The sequence below is a fragment of the Jaculus jaculus genome, chromosome X (genome assembly GCF_020740685.1).
Source record: "Jaculus jaculus isolate mJacJac1 chromosome X, mJacJac1.mat.Y.cur, whole genome shotgun sequence".
Taxonomy (NCBI): Eukaryota; Metazoa; Chordata; class Mammalia; order Rodentia; family Dipodidae; genus Jaculus; species Jaculus jaculus.
Genome location: NC_059125.1, coordinates 34850630 through 34870737, shown reverse-complemented (window position 1 = coordinate 34870737; position 20108 = coordinate 34850630). Strand labels below are relative to the sequence as shown.

At 38.1% G+C, this 20108-nt stretch overlaps 1 protein-coding gene across 1 annotated transcript in view; it reads right to left on the bottom strand.

The window, feature by feature from the left end:
• LOC101609248 (E3 ubiquitin-protein ligase RLIM-like) overlaps positions 1-18930 on the bottom strand; it is a 44131-nt gene extending 25201 nt beyond the window's left edge. The window contains exon 1 of the mRNA XM_004670641.1: positions 18312-18930. Within this exon, the coding sequence (XP_004670698.1) occupies positions 18312-18930 (619 nt within the window). The remainder of the gene's footprint in view (positions 1-18311) is intronic.
• Positions 18931-20108: the final 1178 nt, after the last annotated feature.

The following is a 20108-nucleotide window of genomic DNA, read 5'->3' as shown; positions in this document are numbered from 1 at the left end:
CTTTGTAGTCCACTATGAACATATTCATGCCCAAGCAAGGCATATTCCAGTGAAGACAGAGTTCTAGTGTCTTAGTTATAATTACATTATTGTCTGGTTTTCATTAACATATAACATTTATTGATGTAGTGTTGGCATTATATTTGGCTATTTTAAATTATAAGACTATTATAGACACTAACAAAATAAAACAAGGTACCTAGGTTTAAAACCATTTGAAATATTCTTAGTGTTACCAGAATTTTGAGTTGACATGAAATTGCCTCTCTGACCAAATAAGTAGATTAATGTAACATCATACCCATAAGTAAAGTCATGCTGAAGAAACAAACCTTTATAGTAGACTCAAGAACTAAGTTAGTTTAGTTGCTCTTGGCCAGATAGTAATACTCCTTATTTAACACTGGGAGAGAATCAACACTTATGAAGTTAAAACAGGCTTCATCAATATTGGCATTTTTTGACTTTGTGGGCCTAAGGACTGTGTTGGATAGCTATCCTGTAATATATTTGGCAAAATTTCTCAAATATCTCCAGTAGGTGAATGTAACTTCACTACTCCCACACAGTTGTGACAACACACAATTATGTCATGACTAAGAAGGTTCTCTTAGGGAAACACAAAATTGTACCTAGTTGAGGCCCACTTGATTAGAGGTGTCTTTTACTGGATTCAGAGAGAAAGTTCATTAAGAGCAAAGTGACAGTAGAAGTTTGAATACACTGACAAAGGAGCAGCAGGCACTGGAATAGAAAGTACTCAATTACCTTGATTAGAATTTTAAAACATATTTTTGGTATTGGAGAAGCTGCATACCTGACTACTTGACCCTGGACTGTAACTTATAAAGTACAGCTCTATTTCCCCCTCTCCCCCCAGTCCAGAGGATTATCCCTGGAACCTCATTTTTACATAACATTAATAAAAATGCTTACAAAATAATATATAATAATGCAAAAACTTATGGAAATGGTGAATATCCTTGGCCAACAAGGCAAAGGCATATTAATATATACTTCTATGTCACCTTATTTCATTACAATGCCTTTCGTCATCAAAACAAAACAAGGAAAAGGACACACTCATCTCACAGAATCATTACTGCTGGTTTTCTCTAGAGAATGTTCTACTGAAAAGGCATTTGCTATGACAGAACATGCATAACCTGCAACTCATATATTTTTATATGCTTTCTAAATCTCATGGTGTAGACCTCTATAAAATATCTCAGACTATTTTCTATAACATGTTCAAAAGACCCAGGTAATAAACTTAATTTTTTGTGACATTTCACTTAATGAATTCAGAGGTGTCTTACTTGCTTCCCTGCCCCTGTTTGTTGGATGATTTGGGTTCTGGATTTTAGCTCTTGAACATCTTCTGTTGGGTGAAACTGTCACTGATTCTTCAGTCACATTACCTTCTGATACATTTGAACTTCTAAATATTGACTCAATTTGTGTATTTTCCACTAGCCTTTGGTTATTTTCCATATTTTCTCCTGCAAGAAATTTTGCAAATGGTGACTGTTGATTCCCTGAATTTAAGTTGCCATTACTTATCTCTTTATTGTTATTACAACTGCTTAAATTACTATATTTTTTAACTGAAAAGACAGGAGTTCTCTTTGCTCCCTTTCTGTAATATTGTTCAAAAGAAGTTAGCCAGACCCTTATAATCTTCACACAAATGAGACCTCTACCAGTTATTACAACTGATGGGAGAAAGTCAGGAAGGAACTCCAAAAATCAGACTCATCATCAAATAGTTATTTGAAATGTTGCTTTATTATAAACAACACAAATGGGGACCTAATGAGTTGGATAGTTTACACAGATTTTATTTGCTAATGACAAGTCTACATTTACAATTAATTAGAAGAACACTTTAATTCCCTGTGCAGAGACTCAACTTAGCTTAGATAAATTTAGGGAAATTTTAAAAAGATTCAGAAAAGGTTTTCAGTATTTCACCATGTATAGAATTCTGCAAACCACTGTGTAAAGCTTATAAAAATCAGCATTTTTCATCTATGGTAAAACAAGTATACTACAATTGAGATTTAATGCCAGTATTTTATTTAGTTCAACATATATTTTTGTCTGATTGCCTTTAGAGTATAATAGTCTTTCTAGTTCTTGACTGATTTCAATGATGCATGGGAGTTTTGAATTGTAAAGGTAGTATAGACAATGATAAACTACAACAAGCTATATAGGTTTTAAATAATTTGAATAATTATATGTAATACTAGTATTTTGAATTGACATGAATTTCTCTCCCCTCCCATCACCACAAATGATTATGTTGAACTTAACATTGCACATGTAAGGTCATGATACAGAACCAAACTATTGTAATAGACTCTTCACTTGAATCATAAAAGACTTTGTTTATTTACAAATTTATATATCTTTATTATATAGGAACAATGCCTATTTCACACTGAGTGGAAATGAGCAAATCTGTAGTTAGGGATGACTTTCTTAACATTGACACTATTGTCTTTTGAGGCCTAATAATAATATTATGGAGATACTCTTTGTGTTGTGGGAAGTTTGATGGCATTTCCACATTACTATTATAAATAAATGTATCTCCACTTATTACACAAGAACTATAATTAATTTTCTTATTCTCAGCGTCAAAAATTAGTACCAAGATTTGACTCTGTTGGTTCTCCCTCTGAAGATGGTCTTCCAATCAAGATGGTGTCCACCTAAGCATGCTTCAGCTCCTGGGGTAATACCAGGCAAGATCTGTAGGGTTCCAGGGTCAGCAGGTTCTACCAGACCTCCAGTGGGAGGGCATGGAGGAGCACAGTAGGATATCTTCTGATTCCCATGTTCTTGGGCAGCCAACTAGTCCCCCAGACTCCTCAAGCACTAGGTCCACACCATCCCATCTCCCCACCCTGTCATGCCACTGGGCCCATACTGTTCCATTCCCCTCATCCCCACCAACTGCCTCAGGAACAAGCCCCCTCCCATTTCCTCTCCCCAACACTCCAGTGGATCTCCAGTCCCCACCAGGATGTGCTGACTCCTCCCACCTGAGAAGACAGGACCCCTTGCCATCAAAAGCCTAATCTATTCAAACATAAAAGAGAACAATCACTGAAGACACTTCAAGGGTAAACTACATCTTCCTCCTGAATTAAATAAGATTCCCACACTGTGATGGGCAGACCACAGCACATAAGGAACAAACATGGACTGGAGGGATGGCTCAGCAGTTAAGGCATTTGCCTGCAAAGCCAAAGGATCCAGGTTCGATTCTCCAAGACCCACATTAGCCAGATGCATAAGGGGGCACATGCATTCGGAGTTCATTTGCAGTGGTTGGAGGCCTGGTATGCCCATTCTCTCTCTCCCCCCTCTTTCTCTCTCAAATAAATAAATAAATAAAAATAAAATATTAAAAGGAACAAACATCAAATGGAAAGAACCCCAACAAGGTTACCTGGTCCCTAAATGGAAGTCTAAAATCAAAAAATATAAGAGACAAAAGGATAGGAACCCCAAAATGAAGACACAATATATGTGACCCTGACCAAGCAATTGGCAGAACTTGCAGAAAAATCAAGAAAAGACCAACAATTATGTGAATGCTTGTTGGGTCTTGAGAGGCCCGGGTGTGAGGCCTAGTGGAACTTACTGAGCCTAGCTAAAGCTTGGTGATCTGCCTCTGGCCAGCTATCACTCAGCAAGATGCCTGATGGCTTCTGGCCTGCTACTTCCGTGTATTAGTTGGAATTCCCATTCACATGCGCTTTGGACCAATCATCTCAAAGGTCACGGTTTACTATTGGCCCTTACCTCTCCCCCCATCCTAGAATCCCTGCCTTCTTTCTCAACATTATATAGGCAACCACCTGTAACAATAAAGCGAGTTCCTGCTTTGACAAGACTCCTGACTCAGTGTGGTTTTTCTCCAGTGCCTAGGAGAGGTTCTGAGTTGTCCGACATTCACCTTCTTCCTCAACACCTTGGGAGGAACCAGTGGGCCTGATCCTTCCTCAGGACTATCCACCAGGGGAGCCCAGCAAATGCTGTCCTTGCTATGTTGGAACTAATAGAAAAAAAAAAAAACACAGAGAAATTTCAAAAGAGACTTAAGTGATCTGAAGGAGAGCCAAAAAACAGAAGAGATAAAAAAAAATAGCTGGCTAAGCTCAATAAATGCAAGAATGAATTCCAAGAAGCATTAAGCAAATAAAAAAATGACCTGAAAATGGAACTCAATAGACTGATGTATACTATACAGAAAAATAGAAAAGACAAACTAAAATGAACAACTCCCAAAACTCTCTAGAAGCCCTCAAGAGCAGTCAGTCATGTGGTGGAGGACAGAACTTCAGAAATAGAAGACAAGACAGAAAAACAGTTCATAAGTCCAAAAGTTTCAATAAGTTCAAAAATTTTTGTGAATAAAACATGAGGGAACTGTGGGATACGCTTAAATGTCCCAACATTTGGACCATGGGTAAACCAGAAGAGGAAGAAATTCAGACAAAAGGCATTAAGAAATTATTCAACAAAATTTCCAAAGAAAACTTTCCCATCTTTTCAAAAGAGAGTCTGATCAAGATACAAGAAGCTAACGGAACTCCAAATAGACTGGACCAAAGGAGAAACTTTCCAAGATATATTATCAAGACTCTAAACAATGAAGAACTTCTGGTTAAGATGGTGGCATAGGTACCATGCCAAAGCAGCCTGGGGGGGGGGGGGAAAGACCAAAAAAACTCAGCAAAATACACACTTTTACTAAAAAGTGAGGTGTATAGGAAATTGAAGCAGCAGCGGAGAAGTAGGAGAGATCCAGAGCATCCAGAGCCTGCGCAGGCTGGCAAAAGCGGTGTCGGCAGCTCGGCCAACTGCCGTGGCGGCGGCGCACCAGAAAGCCGCCAGGTTCGGCTCCAGCAGCAGGAAAAGCCAGGTGCAGGAGCTTCCACTCACACCGGCACTCTCCGCAACTCAGGAAATGTGAAGGGAGAGCGGCAGTGACCAATGGAGGAGCAGACCGTGAGGTAGAAGAACACGTGGAGCAGTGAGAGAACCAGAGCAGCTGCGGCTCCCCTCCCCTCCCCCACCGCCTGAGCCCAGCTCCGCTGAACAGAGCAGCGGTCCCGGGACCCAGCCACACCAACCTGAGCCGACAGCGGGACCCAAGCAGGAGCAGAGTTCGGCAGCAACATCAGTGGCCCCGGCACCAGTAACAGCGGCCCAAGCAGCAGCAGACCCAGGAGCGGCAACAACAGCCAACCCAGCAGCAGAAGCTTCAGCTGCTGACAGACCCAGTGGGGGTGCTGATCTGCAGGGCCACAGTTGCCAGGCTTGGCTTGCCCTGCAGGAAAAGCCAGTGCCCAGCTCCAGAAATCACAACAACAGCCCGATGACCCAGGCAGCAACTTGACTGAGACCAAACTCATCCAAGGTAACTGGGTTTGCACCAGGGAAGGGTCTCACTTGGTCACAAGCTGACTTGGATCCCTCAACAGACCAGAAATCTTAACCTCTATGTTGATAGAGGATCTGGTTGTTATAATGATATTCCAAGCAAAAAGAAACAAGAAACAAGCAGGAATTGCTAAAGTAATTTTGGATGAAATAGACTTCATATAAAAAGTAATCAAAAAATACAAAGAAGGCCACTGCTTACTCATCAAGGGAATGGCCCAAAAAGAGGATATCACAGTCATAAATCCATATGCACCAAACACAGGTACACCACAATTCATAAAACAAAACTTACTTGAAAAGAAAACAGAAATAAATACCAACACCATCATAGTTAGGGACTTCAATACTCCACTGTAATTTAGTAGACAGATCATCTACACAGAAAATTAGCAAGGAAGTAAGGGAGCTCAACAACACCATGGATCAACTAGACCTAACAGGCATCTACAGAACACTCTACCCAAAATCTACAGAATAGACATCCTTCTCAGCAGTCCATGGAACTTTCTCCAAAATAGATCATATATTGGGCTATAAACCTGTCTCCATATATTCAGGAAGACTGACAAAATTTCCAGTATAATATCAGGCCAAAATGCTGGAAAGCTAGAAATTCACAAGAGATATGTCATGAGTTCCATCAGCTCCTTGGGACTGAACAACACACTTTTAAACAATAAACGGGTAGTAGATAAGATAAAAAATGCCATTGCAAAATTTCTAGTATTGAATGACAATGAGAACACATCATACCAAAACTTATGGGACACAATGAAGGCAGTCCTTGGGAGAAAATTCATAGCATTAAATGCCTTCATAACAAAAACAGAGAGATCTTAGATCAATAACATAACCATGCATCTAAAGGCATTTGAAAAATGAGAATTCAACCCAAAAAAGCTCCAAATGGAAAGAAATAATAAAGGTCAGAGAAGAAATTAATAAATTAGAAACTAAGAAAACTAGAAAATAGATGAAACAAAGAGCTGGTTCTTTGAAAAAATGACCAATATTAATAATCCTTGGCCAATTTGATCAAGAAAAATGAATAAATACTTCAAATTAACAAAATTAGATATGAAAAAGGGTAGATCACAACAGACATAAGTGAAATTGGAAGAATCATCAGGACTTACTTCTAAAACTACTCCACAAAATGGAATAATCTGGAAAAAATAAATAAATTCCTGCACACATACCACCTACCAAAACTAAACTCCAAGCAGAATAATCTCTTAAACAAACCTATCACACCCATCAGAATTGAAAAGCTAATCAAAAACCTCCCCAACTGACCTCCTTTATTCTTCATTAGGAGCCCTAGAATGGCAGTAAATATATGTGGTAGGCTTACTCAACAAAAGTCTCTTCTTCACCTTTTTAGTGGCATGTGAAAACACCAATTGTTCTGGCCATGCCAACAGACTGGCCCATCTCACTCTCCTGCTCTGTGGTGCAATGTCATGCTCCTTGTTCTCAATCTATTGTCATTAAACCTAAGAATAGTACATACTGCAACTTTATTTACTCTGCAACATGACCAGAAAAAAATAATAGGAAGTCCAAAGGCATCAAGTAAAATATTCTACATCTTGTGTGTTGTGGTTTGATTCCCCCATAAACTTAGGTGTTTTGAATGCTAGGAGATTTGGAAATTAACACCTTATGGAGGCAGTGTATTGTTGGGAGTGGGTTTATGGGTATTACAGCCAGTATCCCCTTGCCAGTATTTGTCACACTCTCCTATCCCTGTTGTCCACTTTATGTGGGCTAGGGGGTAATGTCCACCCTCTGTTCATGTCATTGTTTTCCCCTGTCATCATTGGAGCTTCCCCTCAAGTCTATAAACCAAAATAAATCTCTTTTATCCACCAAAAAAAAAACCTCCCCAAAAAGAAGAGTGCAGGACCAGACAGCTTCTCAGTTGAATTTTATCAAACCTTCATGGAAGTAGTGAAACCAATATTTCCCAAACTGTTCCACATATTCAGGGAACAGGGAAAGCTCCCCAACTCCGTTTATGAAGCTGGTATCACCGTAATACCAAAACAAAATAGAGATACAACAAGAAAACAAAACTATAGGCCTATATCCCTTAAGTAATTAGATAAAAGAACCTGAACAAAATCCTCACAAACCGAATTGAACAACACATCAAAAGCATTATACACCTTGACCAAATAGACTTTATCCAAGAAACACAGGGTTGGTGTAACATATGGAAAGCTGTCAATGTAGTACACCACATAAATAAAGGTAATCACAAGATGCAGAAAAGGCCTTTGACAAAATACAACATCACTTCATGATCAAAACGTTGGAGAGAACAGACATGGGCAGTTCATATTTCAACATAATAAAGGCTATATATAAAACACCTAAAGCCCAAATAATACTTAATAAGGAAAGACTCAAGGAGTTGCCACTGGGATCAGGAACAAGCCAGGGATGTCCACTCTCACCTCTGCTCCTCAACATAGTACTACAAGTTCTAGCCCAAGCAATAAGACATGAGAAAGAAATAAAAGGGGTACACATTGAAAAGGAAGAAATCAAGTTAGCCCTATTTACAGGCAACATGATCCTATACATAATTGACCCAAAAGACTCCATCTCAAAACTTCTAAAGTTGATTGATTAACTCAACAAAGTAGCAGGGTACAAAATCAACAAACAAAAATCAGTAGTGTTTCTATACACAAAAGACAAACATACAGAGAAAGACATTAATGACACTGTCCCATTTTCAATAGCAACAAAAAATAAAATAAAATACCTTGGAATAACACTAACCAAGGATATGAACGACTTATATATTGAAAACATAAAAACACTTAAGAAAGAAATTAAGGATGACTTGACAAGATCAAAAGACCTCCCATGCTCCTGGATAGGAAGAATTATCATTGTGAAAAAGGCAATCCTACCAAAAGCAATATACAGATTTAATGCAATACCAATAAAAATCCTGGCATCATTCTTCACATAGATAGAGAAAATGATCTCAAAATTTATAAATAGCAGCAGGCCTCAGATATCCAAACATATTCTCAGAAAAATTAACACCCCTGGAGGTATCACCATACCTGATCTAAAGCTATAGTACCAATCCATAGTAACAAAAGCAGCATAGTACTGGCATAAAAACAGGAATATAGAACAAAGGAACCAAACTGAGGATTCAGACTTTAGGTCAAGTAACTACAGCTATATTTGACATTTGATATTTGATATATTTGATATTTGACAAAGGCCCCAATAACCTAGAATGGAGAAAAGATAGAATCTTCAACAAATGGTGCTGCACAAACTGGATAACGATATGCAGAAAAATGAAACTAGATCCACATATCTTGCCATGAATAAAAATCAATTCCAAATGGATCAAAGGCCTCCATATAATATCTCAAACTCTTCTGCTACTGGAAGAAAAAATAGCAGGAACTCACCATGATATAGGAGTGGTGAAAGACTTCCTGAAAAAAAATCCCAGTATCTCGGGAACGTAAACAATGATTCAACTAATGGGATCTCAAGAAGCTGAAAAGTTTTTGCCCAGGCAAACATACCATGAGCAGAGCCAGAACATTACCCCATTGAATGGGAGAAAATTTCTGCCAGCTATATGTCTGTTAGAGGCTTAATTTCTAGAATCTACAAAGAACTCAAAAACCTAAACAATAAAAAATTCAAACAGCCCACTCACAAAACGGGGCAGAGAACTGAATAGGGAGTTCACAGAGGAAGAAATACAAATGGATAATACACACTTAAGAAAATGTTCAACATCCCTAACCATCAGGGAAATGTAAATTAAAACAACTATGAGATTCCACCTTGCCCCAGTTAAAGGTAGCAAACATTAAAAACTCAAATGAAAACAAATGTTGGCAAGGTTGTGAAGAAATAGGGAGCCTCAATCACTGTTGGTGGTAAGCTGGTACAACCAGTATGGAAATCAATATGGAGACTCCTAAAAAGGTTGAATATAGAGTTATCAACAGACCCAGTTATTCCCTTACTGAGCATTTATCCTAAAACCTCCATGCCTCATTCCAGAGATATTTGCTCAAACATGGTTATAGCTGCTCAATTCATAATAGCTAAGAGGTGGAATCAACCTAGGTGCCCATTATTGGATGAATGGATAACCAAGATGTGGTATATCTACACAATGGAATTCTACTCAGCAGTAAGAAAAAAATGGCACAATTAAACCTGTAGAAAAATGGTGGAACTTGGAAGAGATTATACTTTGCTAATTCACACAATCAAAGAAAGACAGTTGTCTCATGGTCTCACTCATTTTTGGTTCCTAACCTGGATCAGCCCAAGGTGCAGACATACCTATAAAGTCATCTCAAGGCATGACAATTGGGAGGGTAGGGCTTGAGGAGAGGGTAAGGGTGGAGGAGGGAACAAAAACCTTAACCCAAATGGAACTGCTACCTTAGAATCCTATATCCTGGAAGATAGATTAAAGGGTTGAACCTTCAACAGGACTTTAAGGGGAGTACCTGAATCAAAGGGCCCTGGAGAGGATGTGAGGAAGGCTAACCTTAAATTTCTCCTTTTTTATCCTTTTTCTATTTTCTCTCTTTTTCTTATTTCTTTCTCCATGGTGCTGGCCTGTAATTCCCTGTAGCAGGATGTGGTTAACATCCACAATGAGCTGTTGATCAGAAAGACCTACAATGTTTCCCAAAACAAGACAGACTTCTATCAGAGCACTTGAGCACCTACCAGAGGTTAATGGTAAGACCCTACTGCTGAAAACACCACATGTTGTTGGTACTGAACATGGGGAGACTTGGCTGGAATCTGGAAGAGAGCCAGCCCCCACACAACCTATCTTAGTGCTAGAAGGCATTTCATGAACTACTGGAAGAAAGTGGCCAACATCTGTCTGAGCAAATCAAAGTCTAAGCTACTCAGAAGTAAACAACCTTATGTGATGCTCACACAAGTGCAATAGTTGCATATAGCCATGGTGGGTAACCAGTTGCTTTTGGATTGGCTAGCAGTTCTGCTCAATGGAAAGGAACCCATATCTGGATCTTGGAAACAAGTCAGAATCATATCTAGATAATGATTTTGCTTTCCCATATAAAGATCCCACTAATCTTGGGACACAAGATGGTCTATACCCATTAAGTTCTCTCTAAACTAATAATGACTATCCCACTTAACCTGTGTTGACTTCACTCTCCACTGGAGAGTGTGCTTTTCTTTTTCAGAAGAGGAGAAAAAGACCCATTGCACTTCCCCATGGCCCCAGTTGAAACCACAGAGGTTTCATCCCCCTCAATGAGGAGGATCCCTTTGGAAAAGGGGCAGGGATGGGGAAAAGGATGGTATCAATATATGTTGTTAACATAACAAGTATGCCCATAACTATTAAAAATAAAATATGAAAAATAAAAAATAAAATAATCATGCTAACCAAAAAAATTGAAAATGAGAACTCAAAGAAGGATAAATTATGAATTATGAGATTTATTTTAGGGAGAGTTAAGATCTAGAGGGAAGGTATGCAGGAATCCCAAGTTAAAAGATTTGGAATCACCAAGGAAAGTTCAGGGGATATGGGTATAATCTCCCTCAAAAAGTGAAGAGTCTGGGTGCATGCACGTGTGTACACACACACACACACACACACACACACAGAAAGCAAAGTAGGAGACTCCAAGTCAAAAGATTCCCCTTGCATAAAGGGTAAGAGAAGACTAAGATAGAGTCATGCACTTAAAGCTCAAGGTGTGACTGTGCATGGAGCGAAGCAAGAAAGCACCCAAACAAAGCACATGTGGAAAGCAAGCAGGAAAACACCCAGGAGAAAAGAAATTCTCCTCCTTCCCAGCCTTCAGACAGAGGAGATCCCTCTCACATAGTGAAAGAACCAAAAACTCACCAAAGGAGACAAGAAGCTAGGGCCATGAGGCAAGGAAAAAGCCAGGAAAGATTTACATACATGTTTTATGAGATTTATATGGGTCAAACATCCAATTAACCTCATCAGACTGAGGTATATAAGGGAGAGACCTGATTGGTTGGTGGGGTGAAGAGGGTGACTCAGGTTGGGCAAGCCCACGGGTTTGTACTAAGCCAGGAAAACTTAAAGAAGAAGCACAAAACTGCTGCCAAGGAATTGTTTCTTGCAATGATCTTGTAAGAGACTGAATCACATGTAAGTTTTAGTCTTTCCAGGATAGGCATGGTGGCATCCATGTTTTCATGGGCCAGTCTCTAGATAACTACCCATAATAAAAGGCTACCTTATAATATATTCTCTATCACTGGGTCTCAAGGTTCATACCTTTTGTCACTTCTCTAATGCCAATTTTGATATTTCCATAGGTCCATCTCTAATTCAGCGGTTAATGAGATTCATCCAGTCTACTATCCAACCAAGGTAGATAATGTCTTCCTGATGAGGGAGTACAGAGAGAAACCACTGAATCAGACTCCCCAAGATAGGTAAGTCTCATGACATCACAATGCCCCAATCTAGCAGAAAGAAGTCATAAACATGATCATGTCACCCAATGACCCAGAAAGCTCCTCTCCTCCCCTTTCCTATAAAAGTATTTCTCTGCTTTTTTACACAAAAAGGTTGAAATGTAAGATCCCCAGAAATCTCTCCTTCCATTGTCATTTATCCCTCCTCTCACAGACCATGCTCTCACAAGGCCTGTGATTCTGGAGTTAACACTTACTAGTTCCCCTACCCAGACTAGGACTGGGATCTTAGAATCCCTACCTATTATAGTGATTAACTAAGCCTTTATGTACCTGAGCTGTGTGGAAAAACCACAACTTCCTCCCAGCCATCTTAGAGAAGAAATTCAAAGTGTCACTTCACCAAAAGAGTCCCAAACTTCCTTTCCCACTCATATTCCAGACCTCCATGCAGATTAGTTGCTGAAGTTTCTTCCTTCTTCTCTATCCCCACCACAGAAAGACTTAAAACCATTATTTTTTTGTCCTAGGTTGATCAGAGTCCCTTTCTCTTGCTCTGAATCCCAGTACTCTCTTTTCTGATATTAAAATAAAGTTTGGGCCTAAGACACTGTCTGTCTCAGAGACCTCCATTTCTAAATTTTAACTGATAGAGATCATTAACCACATTACTAGAGCCTGAGAAATCCTCTAAAACACAACTCCTTAAATAAGAGGGCAGCACATCCTGGCTTACAGTGGACTAGAGGTTATCCTTGATGAAACTGATATGCCTAAGTCCAGGGGCGTACAATATCTTTTGCTGTAGACAGACATCTTCACTAACTGCATGAAAGCCTTCCCTTACAGAACACAGGAGGCTTCCAACATTGTAAATACATTAATGACTAAAATTATTCCCATGTTTAGACTTCCTAAAAGCCAGAAAGAGAGAGAAAAAAATAATAATGGCCCATCATTCAAGACAGCTGTCACTCAAAAAGGCTCTAAGATCTAACAAATGTAGTACCACATATACTATGCCTAGTCCTTTGAGAATATATATATATATATATATATAAATGAGAGCTGGGCATAGTGACACACACCTTTAATCCCAGCACTTATGAGGCCAAGGTAGGAGGATTACTGTGAGTTTGAGGCCATTCTGAGATGACAATAGTGAATTCTGTATCCCTACATCAGAAAAAAAACACACTGGGGACGAACTTTGAAGCTGAGTAGAAGATGGCCAAACTGAGCAGATAACAGGAAGGATAAAGCTCTATGAAAATTTTTTATTCCAGTTTCATCAGGCTTTGGCTGGCCCTCAGAAAGCCGCCCTTTTTGTCTCTGTTCCTTTCTCGCAAAGCTTACTGGTGGATGCTAAAGTCTCTCCTGATAGTCACAGAGACATAAAAGAGTATGACCAGCTCACTGATTTAAAAAAAAATAGAAACATGGACATCTTATAGGGATTGATGATTATCTTAATTCAGTAACTTTTGCTTTAAACATTTTGTCTATTTTATTTATTTATTTATTTGAGATAGAAGGAGAGAGAAAGAAAAAAAAATAGACACACCAAGGAGTCCAGCCACTGCAAACAAACTCCAGATGCATGTGCCACCATGTGCAATACATGGGACCTGGAGAATAGAACCTGGGTCCTTAGGCTTCACAGGCATACTCGTTAAACACTAAGCCATCTCTCCAACCCTTAGTTCAGTAATTTTTAAGCTCAAATTATTTTTTTTTAATTTTTATTTATTTATTTGAGAGCAACAGACACAGAGAGAAAGACAGATAGAGGGAGAGAGAGAGAATGGGCGCGCCAGGGCTTCCAGCCACTGCAAACGAACTCCAGACGCGTGTGCCCCCTTGTGCATCTGGCTAATGTGGGACCTGGGGAACCGAGCCTCTAACCGGGTTCCATAGGCTTCATAGGCAAGCGCTTAACCGCTAAGCCATCTCTCCAGCCCAAATTATTTTTTTAAATAGAAAGCCTTATGAAATTCTAGACAATAACAAAAATTGTCTTTGACAACCCACTTTCTGAGACTTCTCTTTGTTAAAGAGTACTTTATATTTTTGCTTATTTTACTTTTCAATCAACAACTTGTTTTCAGATTCTCCCTCATACAGAATTTCCACATAAGAATGCTCTTCTGGGGCTGGAGAGATGGCTTAGCAGTTAAGTGCTTGCCTGTTAAGCCTAAGGACCCTGGTTCGAGGCTCGATTCCCCAGGACCCACGTTAGCCAGATGCACAAGGGGGCGCACATGTCTGGAGTTCGTTTGCAGTGGCTGGAAGCCCTGACAAGTCCATTTTCTCTCTCCCTCTCTCTCTCTCTCTCTCTCTCTCTCTCTGCCTCTTTCTCTGTCACTCTCAAATAAATAAGAATACTAAACAGCAACCAAAAAAAGAATGCTCTTCTGTCTATTATTTCTATGCAGTAAAGTTTGTTTCCTTTTTACCATAACCTTTTTGTTTTTCCAAACTAATTTTTTCTCTGTAATGAAGTTTCTCCTGAAAACTATCCTTTTTTTGTCCATGACTGTCATTTCTAAATTACCAAGACTAACAACCTAGAGCCACTGACTCAATAGAGCTTTGGAGAGCATTAAGAGTGAGGCATCATGGCTCCTGAGTTAAGCCCACCTAAAAACTTAAATAATACTCCATCACTCTCAAAGAGTTTCAATAACAGCCCCACTTAACTGTTTTGGAATTCTTCCTTTAAGTTGTTCCTGTAATGAGAACATTTGGATACTGAATTTGAAACACATTACAACAGTTGACTTATTTAATAACCCAGTGCACCCAGCATAAAGTAAGCCAAGTATAGTTGTAGATTCTATAAATATTGTAAAATTCTGCAAGTCTATTCTCCTATTTCACATTCAATGTGAGGGAACTATCACATAACATCAAAATGTATTGTTATGAAATGTTTATATTTGTAGTGTTGAATAAGTATGGACAAATAAGTGCTATGGATTACTTAATGGAAATTGGAAAATATTTTATAGATATATTCCAATTAATTTTTTTGTAATTTGTACTAGAGAGAGAGAGAATTGGTGTGCCAGGGTGCCCAGCCACTGCAATCAAACTCCAGATGCATGTACTACCTTGTGCATATGTGCAACCTTGCACATTTGTATCACCTTATGCATTTCGCTTAGATAGGACCTGGGGAGTCGAACATGGGTCCTTAGACTTTGCAGGCTAAGGACTTTCCAGCTCTCCAGTTAAATCTTAAGCTTTACTACAAGTATGGTTTCCCACTGATAATATGTTAGTGAACAATCATGAAGAACTCCTGAAGAAACAGACTTGAAAGGTTTTTCCATTTTTGGAAAACTGGGTGCAACTAGAGGCTTGAGATTGAAATGTGAAATAAACCCAAAATATAGTCTAACATTGTGTTTTTGATTATTATTGCTAGAAATAAGTTACAAATTAATTTTGTTTTCTTTTTTGAAACACATACTGAATTTTATTTTTTTGTCTGCTTAGCAGCCACTTAATATACTTAAAATATCACCCTGAAATGCCAAGGGGAAAATCCATCCTCCTTTCTAACTCTAGTGGTTTAAGTGCAGCTGAATTCCCTGTCATGGTAAAAGGGATGAGCATAAAAAAGTACTACATCCAATCAATTATCTCAAGTGGTTGGTGATGGTAATTAGCTTAAGCATGAACATGTTACTCCAAACAGCCCAATGAAGTATTAAATCTGAGATATTACCTGGAACTAATACTAGAGAAAATGAGAATCATTCCAAGGTTGTTGCCAAAGTGGTAGGATATCAACCAAAGGCACTAGTATACTTTTGTTACCTGATAGTGAAGAAAGTCATCATAGAGAGAGGAAAACATACAGAGACAGATAACAGAAGATGATGATGAGACATATGTATAGCTTGATGCTCAGTCTGTAAACTAGTGTATTCTATTTTGATTATGATACAGAGAGAGAGAGAGAATGAGCATACCAGGGCCTCTAGCCACTGCAAACAAACCCCAGATGCATGTGCCACCTGTGTATCTGGCTTATGTGGGTAGTGAAGAATCGAACCAAGTTCCTTAGGCTTCACAGGCAAGCACCTTAACCACTAAGCAATCTCTCCAGCCCAGTGTATTCCATTTTTATTGTAACATTGTGAAGGACTTTGCTACTTAACAATGAAGGGCCTATAATTGCCACAAGAATGTTATAATCAGTAACCCAACAAGATTTCACAAGTTATTTAAAACATTTGATTTATTTGGATATGTGTGTGCCTTCCAGTCTCTTGCTGTTGCAAATGAATATCCATCTGGCTTCACATGGATAGACTGGGGAAATTAAACCTGGGCCAGTAGGCTTTCCAAACAAGTGCCTTTATCTACTGAACCACCTCCTAACACCTCAAAAGTGATCTTTAACAAATTACCATGTAAAACTTACATGATTATTATCTATTTTATAACACTGATATGCTTATATAATTTTGATATTAATTTATTTTTATGAGAAGATAAGATTCATTCTATGTCATTCATTTTATTTTGTGTATTATTATTTAGTTTAGTTTAGTTTAGTGTTGTTTTGTTTTGTTTTGTTTTGTTTTGTTTTGTTTTGTTTTGTGGAAGAGTCTCACTCGAGCCCAGGCTTACCTGGAACTCACTCTGTAACTCCAGGCTGGCCTTGAACTCATGGCAATTCTGGATCTCACCTTCCTGAGTGCTATGACCAAAGGCATGTGCCAGCATGCCTGGCCTTATTTCATTTTAAAACTAAGAATTTAAGTAGCAAATCTTCTTTTCATTATTAACTAATTATTCCCAAGGAATACAATCTTAATCCTGTTAAATGTATACCTTCCTTGGTCCTTTCATTGTGAGATCCTTTCAAATTGCCTATGCTGATTTCCTAAGGAAATAGTCACATAACATTTGTCTATAGGCTTCAATTTCTTAAACTGCAGTATGAGAGGGTCAAATTAGTTTGTCTTATGATTTTTCCAGTTGCTTATAGGGAACTGGACAGTGAGGAATTAAAATACTTCTCAAACCAGGGTCTTAGGAGTGGTAAACACAAAGTAAAGAGGAAAAGTTGAGTGGATGCTAGAGTTAGGTCTAGCTAATACAGGGCCAAAGGAAAAACAAACATATCAGAGAGTAGCCCCAAGCTCTAAAATCAAGCTACAAACCACTGTGTCTTAGCATATTAATTGAAATCCAGTAAGGTTACATGGAGTACTTAGCTATAAAAGAAGATTCATGGCAGAGCCAGGATAGAGCCATGATAAACTTGGGAAAGAAAGACTTTAGGAAGTAGCAGATATAACACTTGGATTATAGTCTACTAAATTAAAATATTTACACCTTGTATCTCTGAAGGATAATATGCTACCTTGCTAATTTGTTGTTTGTAAGATAACACTTGACATATATGACCTCAATGTCAGTTATACAATTTTATGAATAAGAATATTATATTTAACTTTAAGGTTTTATTTTTATATGGCAAAAGTTTTGAAAGTCACCAAGTTGTTATAGTAGACAGTATATATAAGCAAATAAATCCACAAACTATTATCAGTATTCATAAAGTTATAAATCAGGAACTTTCTTAATATTTTTTCTCTTTAAGGTCATAAATGAAGATTAATGTACTATTTTTGGAGACAGGAGGAAACACACATGTATTTGCCTCATGTGCACACTGTATATATTATTGTTGTATACATGAAAAGCCTGGGTGACTGCAACTACAGTTGTCAAACATTTCATAAACTGCAATCAAATGTTTCTGCACAGAATTCTATACTCCTGCAGGGGTAGCCAGAACATACAACAGTCAAGCACTTTGCACTATAAAATACCATTAACAGCTAAATATAATTAGTCAACTGATGTACAATTGGGCTTAAGACACTAGGATACATAATATCAGAATTGTTTGATAATTAATCCTTTTAAAATAATTTCTTTCAACCTGAATATATTTATAAAATGCAGGTCTAGATTACCATTAGATCAGAAGATATATTGCACAAGCAAACTTATACCAGGTATGACTCCAAACATTGTCATGGGAGGCCACAGATTTTTGTCAATCTTCTATGCACTTTCAGATCAGAAAAGTGAACATTCTAGAGAAGTTGAGATTTTACTTCAAATATGTAAACCAATAATGAAAACAGCAATCTTGCAATAACCTAGAGGAAGTTTTAGTATTATTCAAATAACAGCAACAAAATACTTAAAGTGAAATGCTAGACATGTCAAAAAATTTTCAGCTACTATTCTTTGCAAGGATTTCATTCGCTGAATATAATCCCATGCTCCTCACACCCCCTTGCATCCAGTACTCAGACTGTTTAATTAATGATCTTTATGCTATTTGGACTTACCTCCTTCAGGACACTTGCAGGCAATACTGATTGGAGAACTGGATTTGAATTTCTTTCTGCATCTCAGTAGAAGGCTTCTGGGCCTTGAGGGAGTCCTAGTTTCCACGCAGCTTCTGGGAGTCAAGTTGGACATCCTAGTTGATCTTCTGTGTGAGGGATAGTGAAGTCTAGATGGGGATTGGCCCAAATAAGATGTGTTCTGAGACCTGGATAGGCTCCATACATTGGATCTGCGAGTGTACTGATGCTTTTGATTGTGGCTTTGGTTTTCATTGTCTTTTTCGTCACACTGCCATTGTTTCATTTCCTGGTAGTGGCCATTATGACCAACCTGGAAGCCTTCGTTGTCCACTAATTGTACCCTCAGATTGTGACCATTTAGTTCAATTCCATTCAGGGCATTCATGGCTTTCTCAGCATCATGCTTGTTATGGAAATGGACCAAGGCATAGCCATGGGACTCTGTAGTGGAGCGGTCCCCTGGGATGTACATATCGACAATAGGCACAAAATCTTGTAAGATATGCTTCAAGGCGTCACAGGAAGCGAGACAGCTGAGGTTGTTCACCTTAAGGGAGGTCATGTTCTCCACATTGAGAGGTGGGCCACTATAATTCATGGCTTGAGGTACTCTGAACCTCTGAGTTCTTTTTAAGAGAGTATAAATATCTGGGACAGTGAGCGGAACACAGCCATTTCCTTGGACGGTTTTGTTCTACCCCTTGGTCCCTTAGGTACGCACAAACATTCTAAACCGTTGCAGGCAGCTTGCACGCTTCTACAGAGCTCAGGCAACTGACGAAACAGAGACACAATTGCATATCATTTTTTTTAAGTTGCTTGTAATCACAACATCGTTCTTTTGATACTTTTCCATTACAAACTCAGATACCCAGTTTTATGTACATACACGTTTAGACATCAAATTATATGATCTGAAATCCCTTTACAATGCTGATTTGTGTATACAAGAAACATTTCTCTGATTTATAGACAAAACCAAAAGTCAAGCATGTTATGAACTGACAAAGATAATTCAATAATACCAACAAAGTGAGCTTGTGAGCTCCCTATACAGAATGTGAAGAATAATCAGAAGTTCAGTATTCATGCTCTGCTAATAAAAGTTGCTTAGAGAAGGAAGTCAGTATGCAATGATCTCAGATTCTAAGTTATATCATTGAATATAATGCAGATTATTAAAAGTGATTGCTTCCTCATTAATTTGTCCAATATAGACTAATGGAATAAGTCCATTGAATATGGATTTGATTTTTAAAAGATTTTAGGATGCTGGAGAGATGGATCAGTGGTTAAAGGCACTTCCTTGCAAAGCCTAACAGCTTAGGTTTGATACCCCAGTACCCTTGTAAAGCCAGAAGCACAAAGTAAGTGCTGCATGTGTCTAGAATTCATTTGCAGTGACAGGAGGTCCTGATGCCCCCATACTCATTCTCTCTCCCTCTCTCTCTCTCTCTCTCCTTTTCTCTCTCAAGTAAATAAAAAAGAAATCACCTGATAACAAAAATCAAAACTATGTTAGGAAATATATGTTAATTTGTTTGGTTATAGTGGTTTCTTAATAATATATACATATATCAAATCACAACATCAAATTGTACCATATATATACATATATATAATATATATTATATATACATATATATTATATATGTGTATATATATAATATGTGTATATATATAATATGTGTATATATATAATATGTGTATATATATAATATGTGTATATATGTGTATATATAATATACATATATATTATATATATACACATATGTG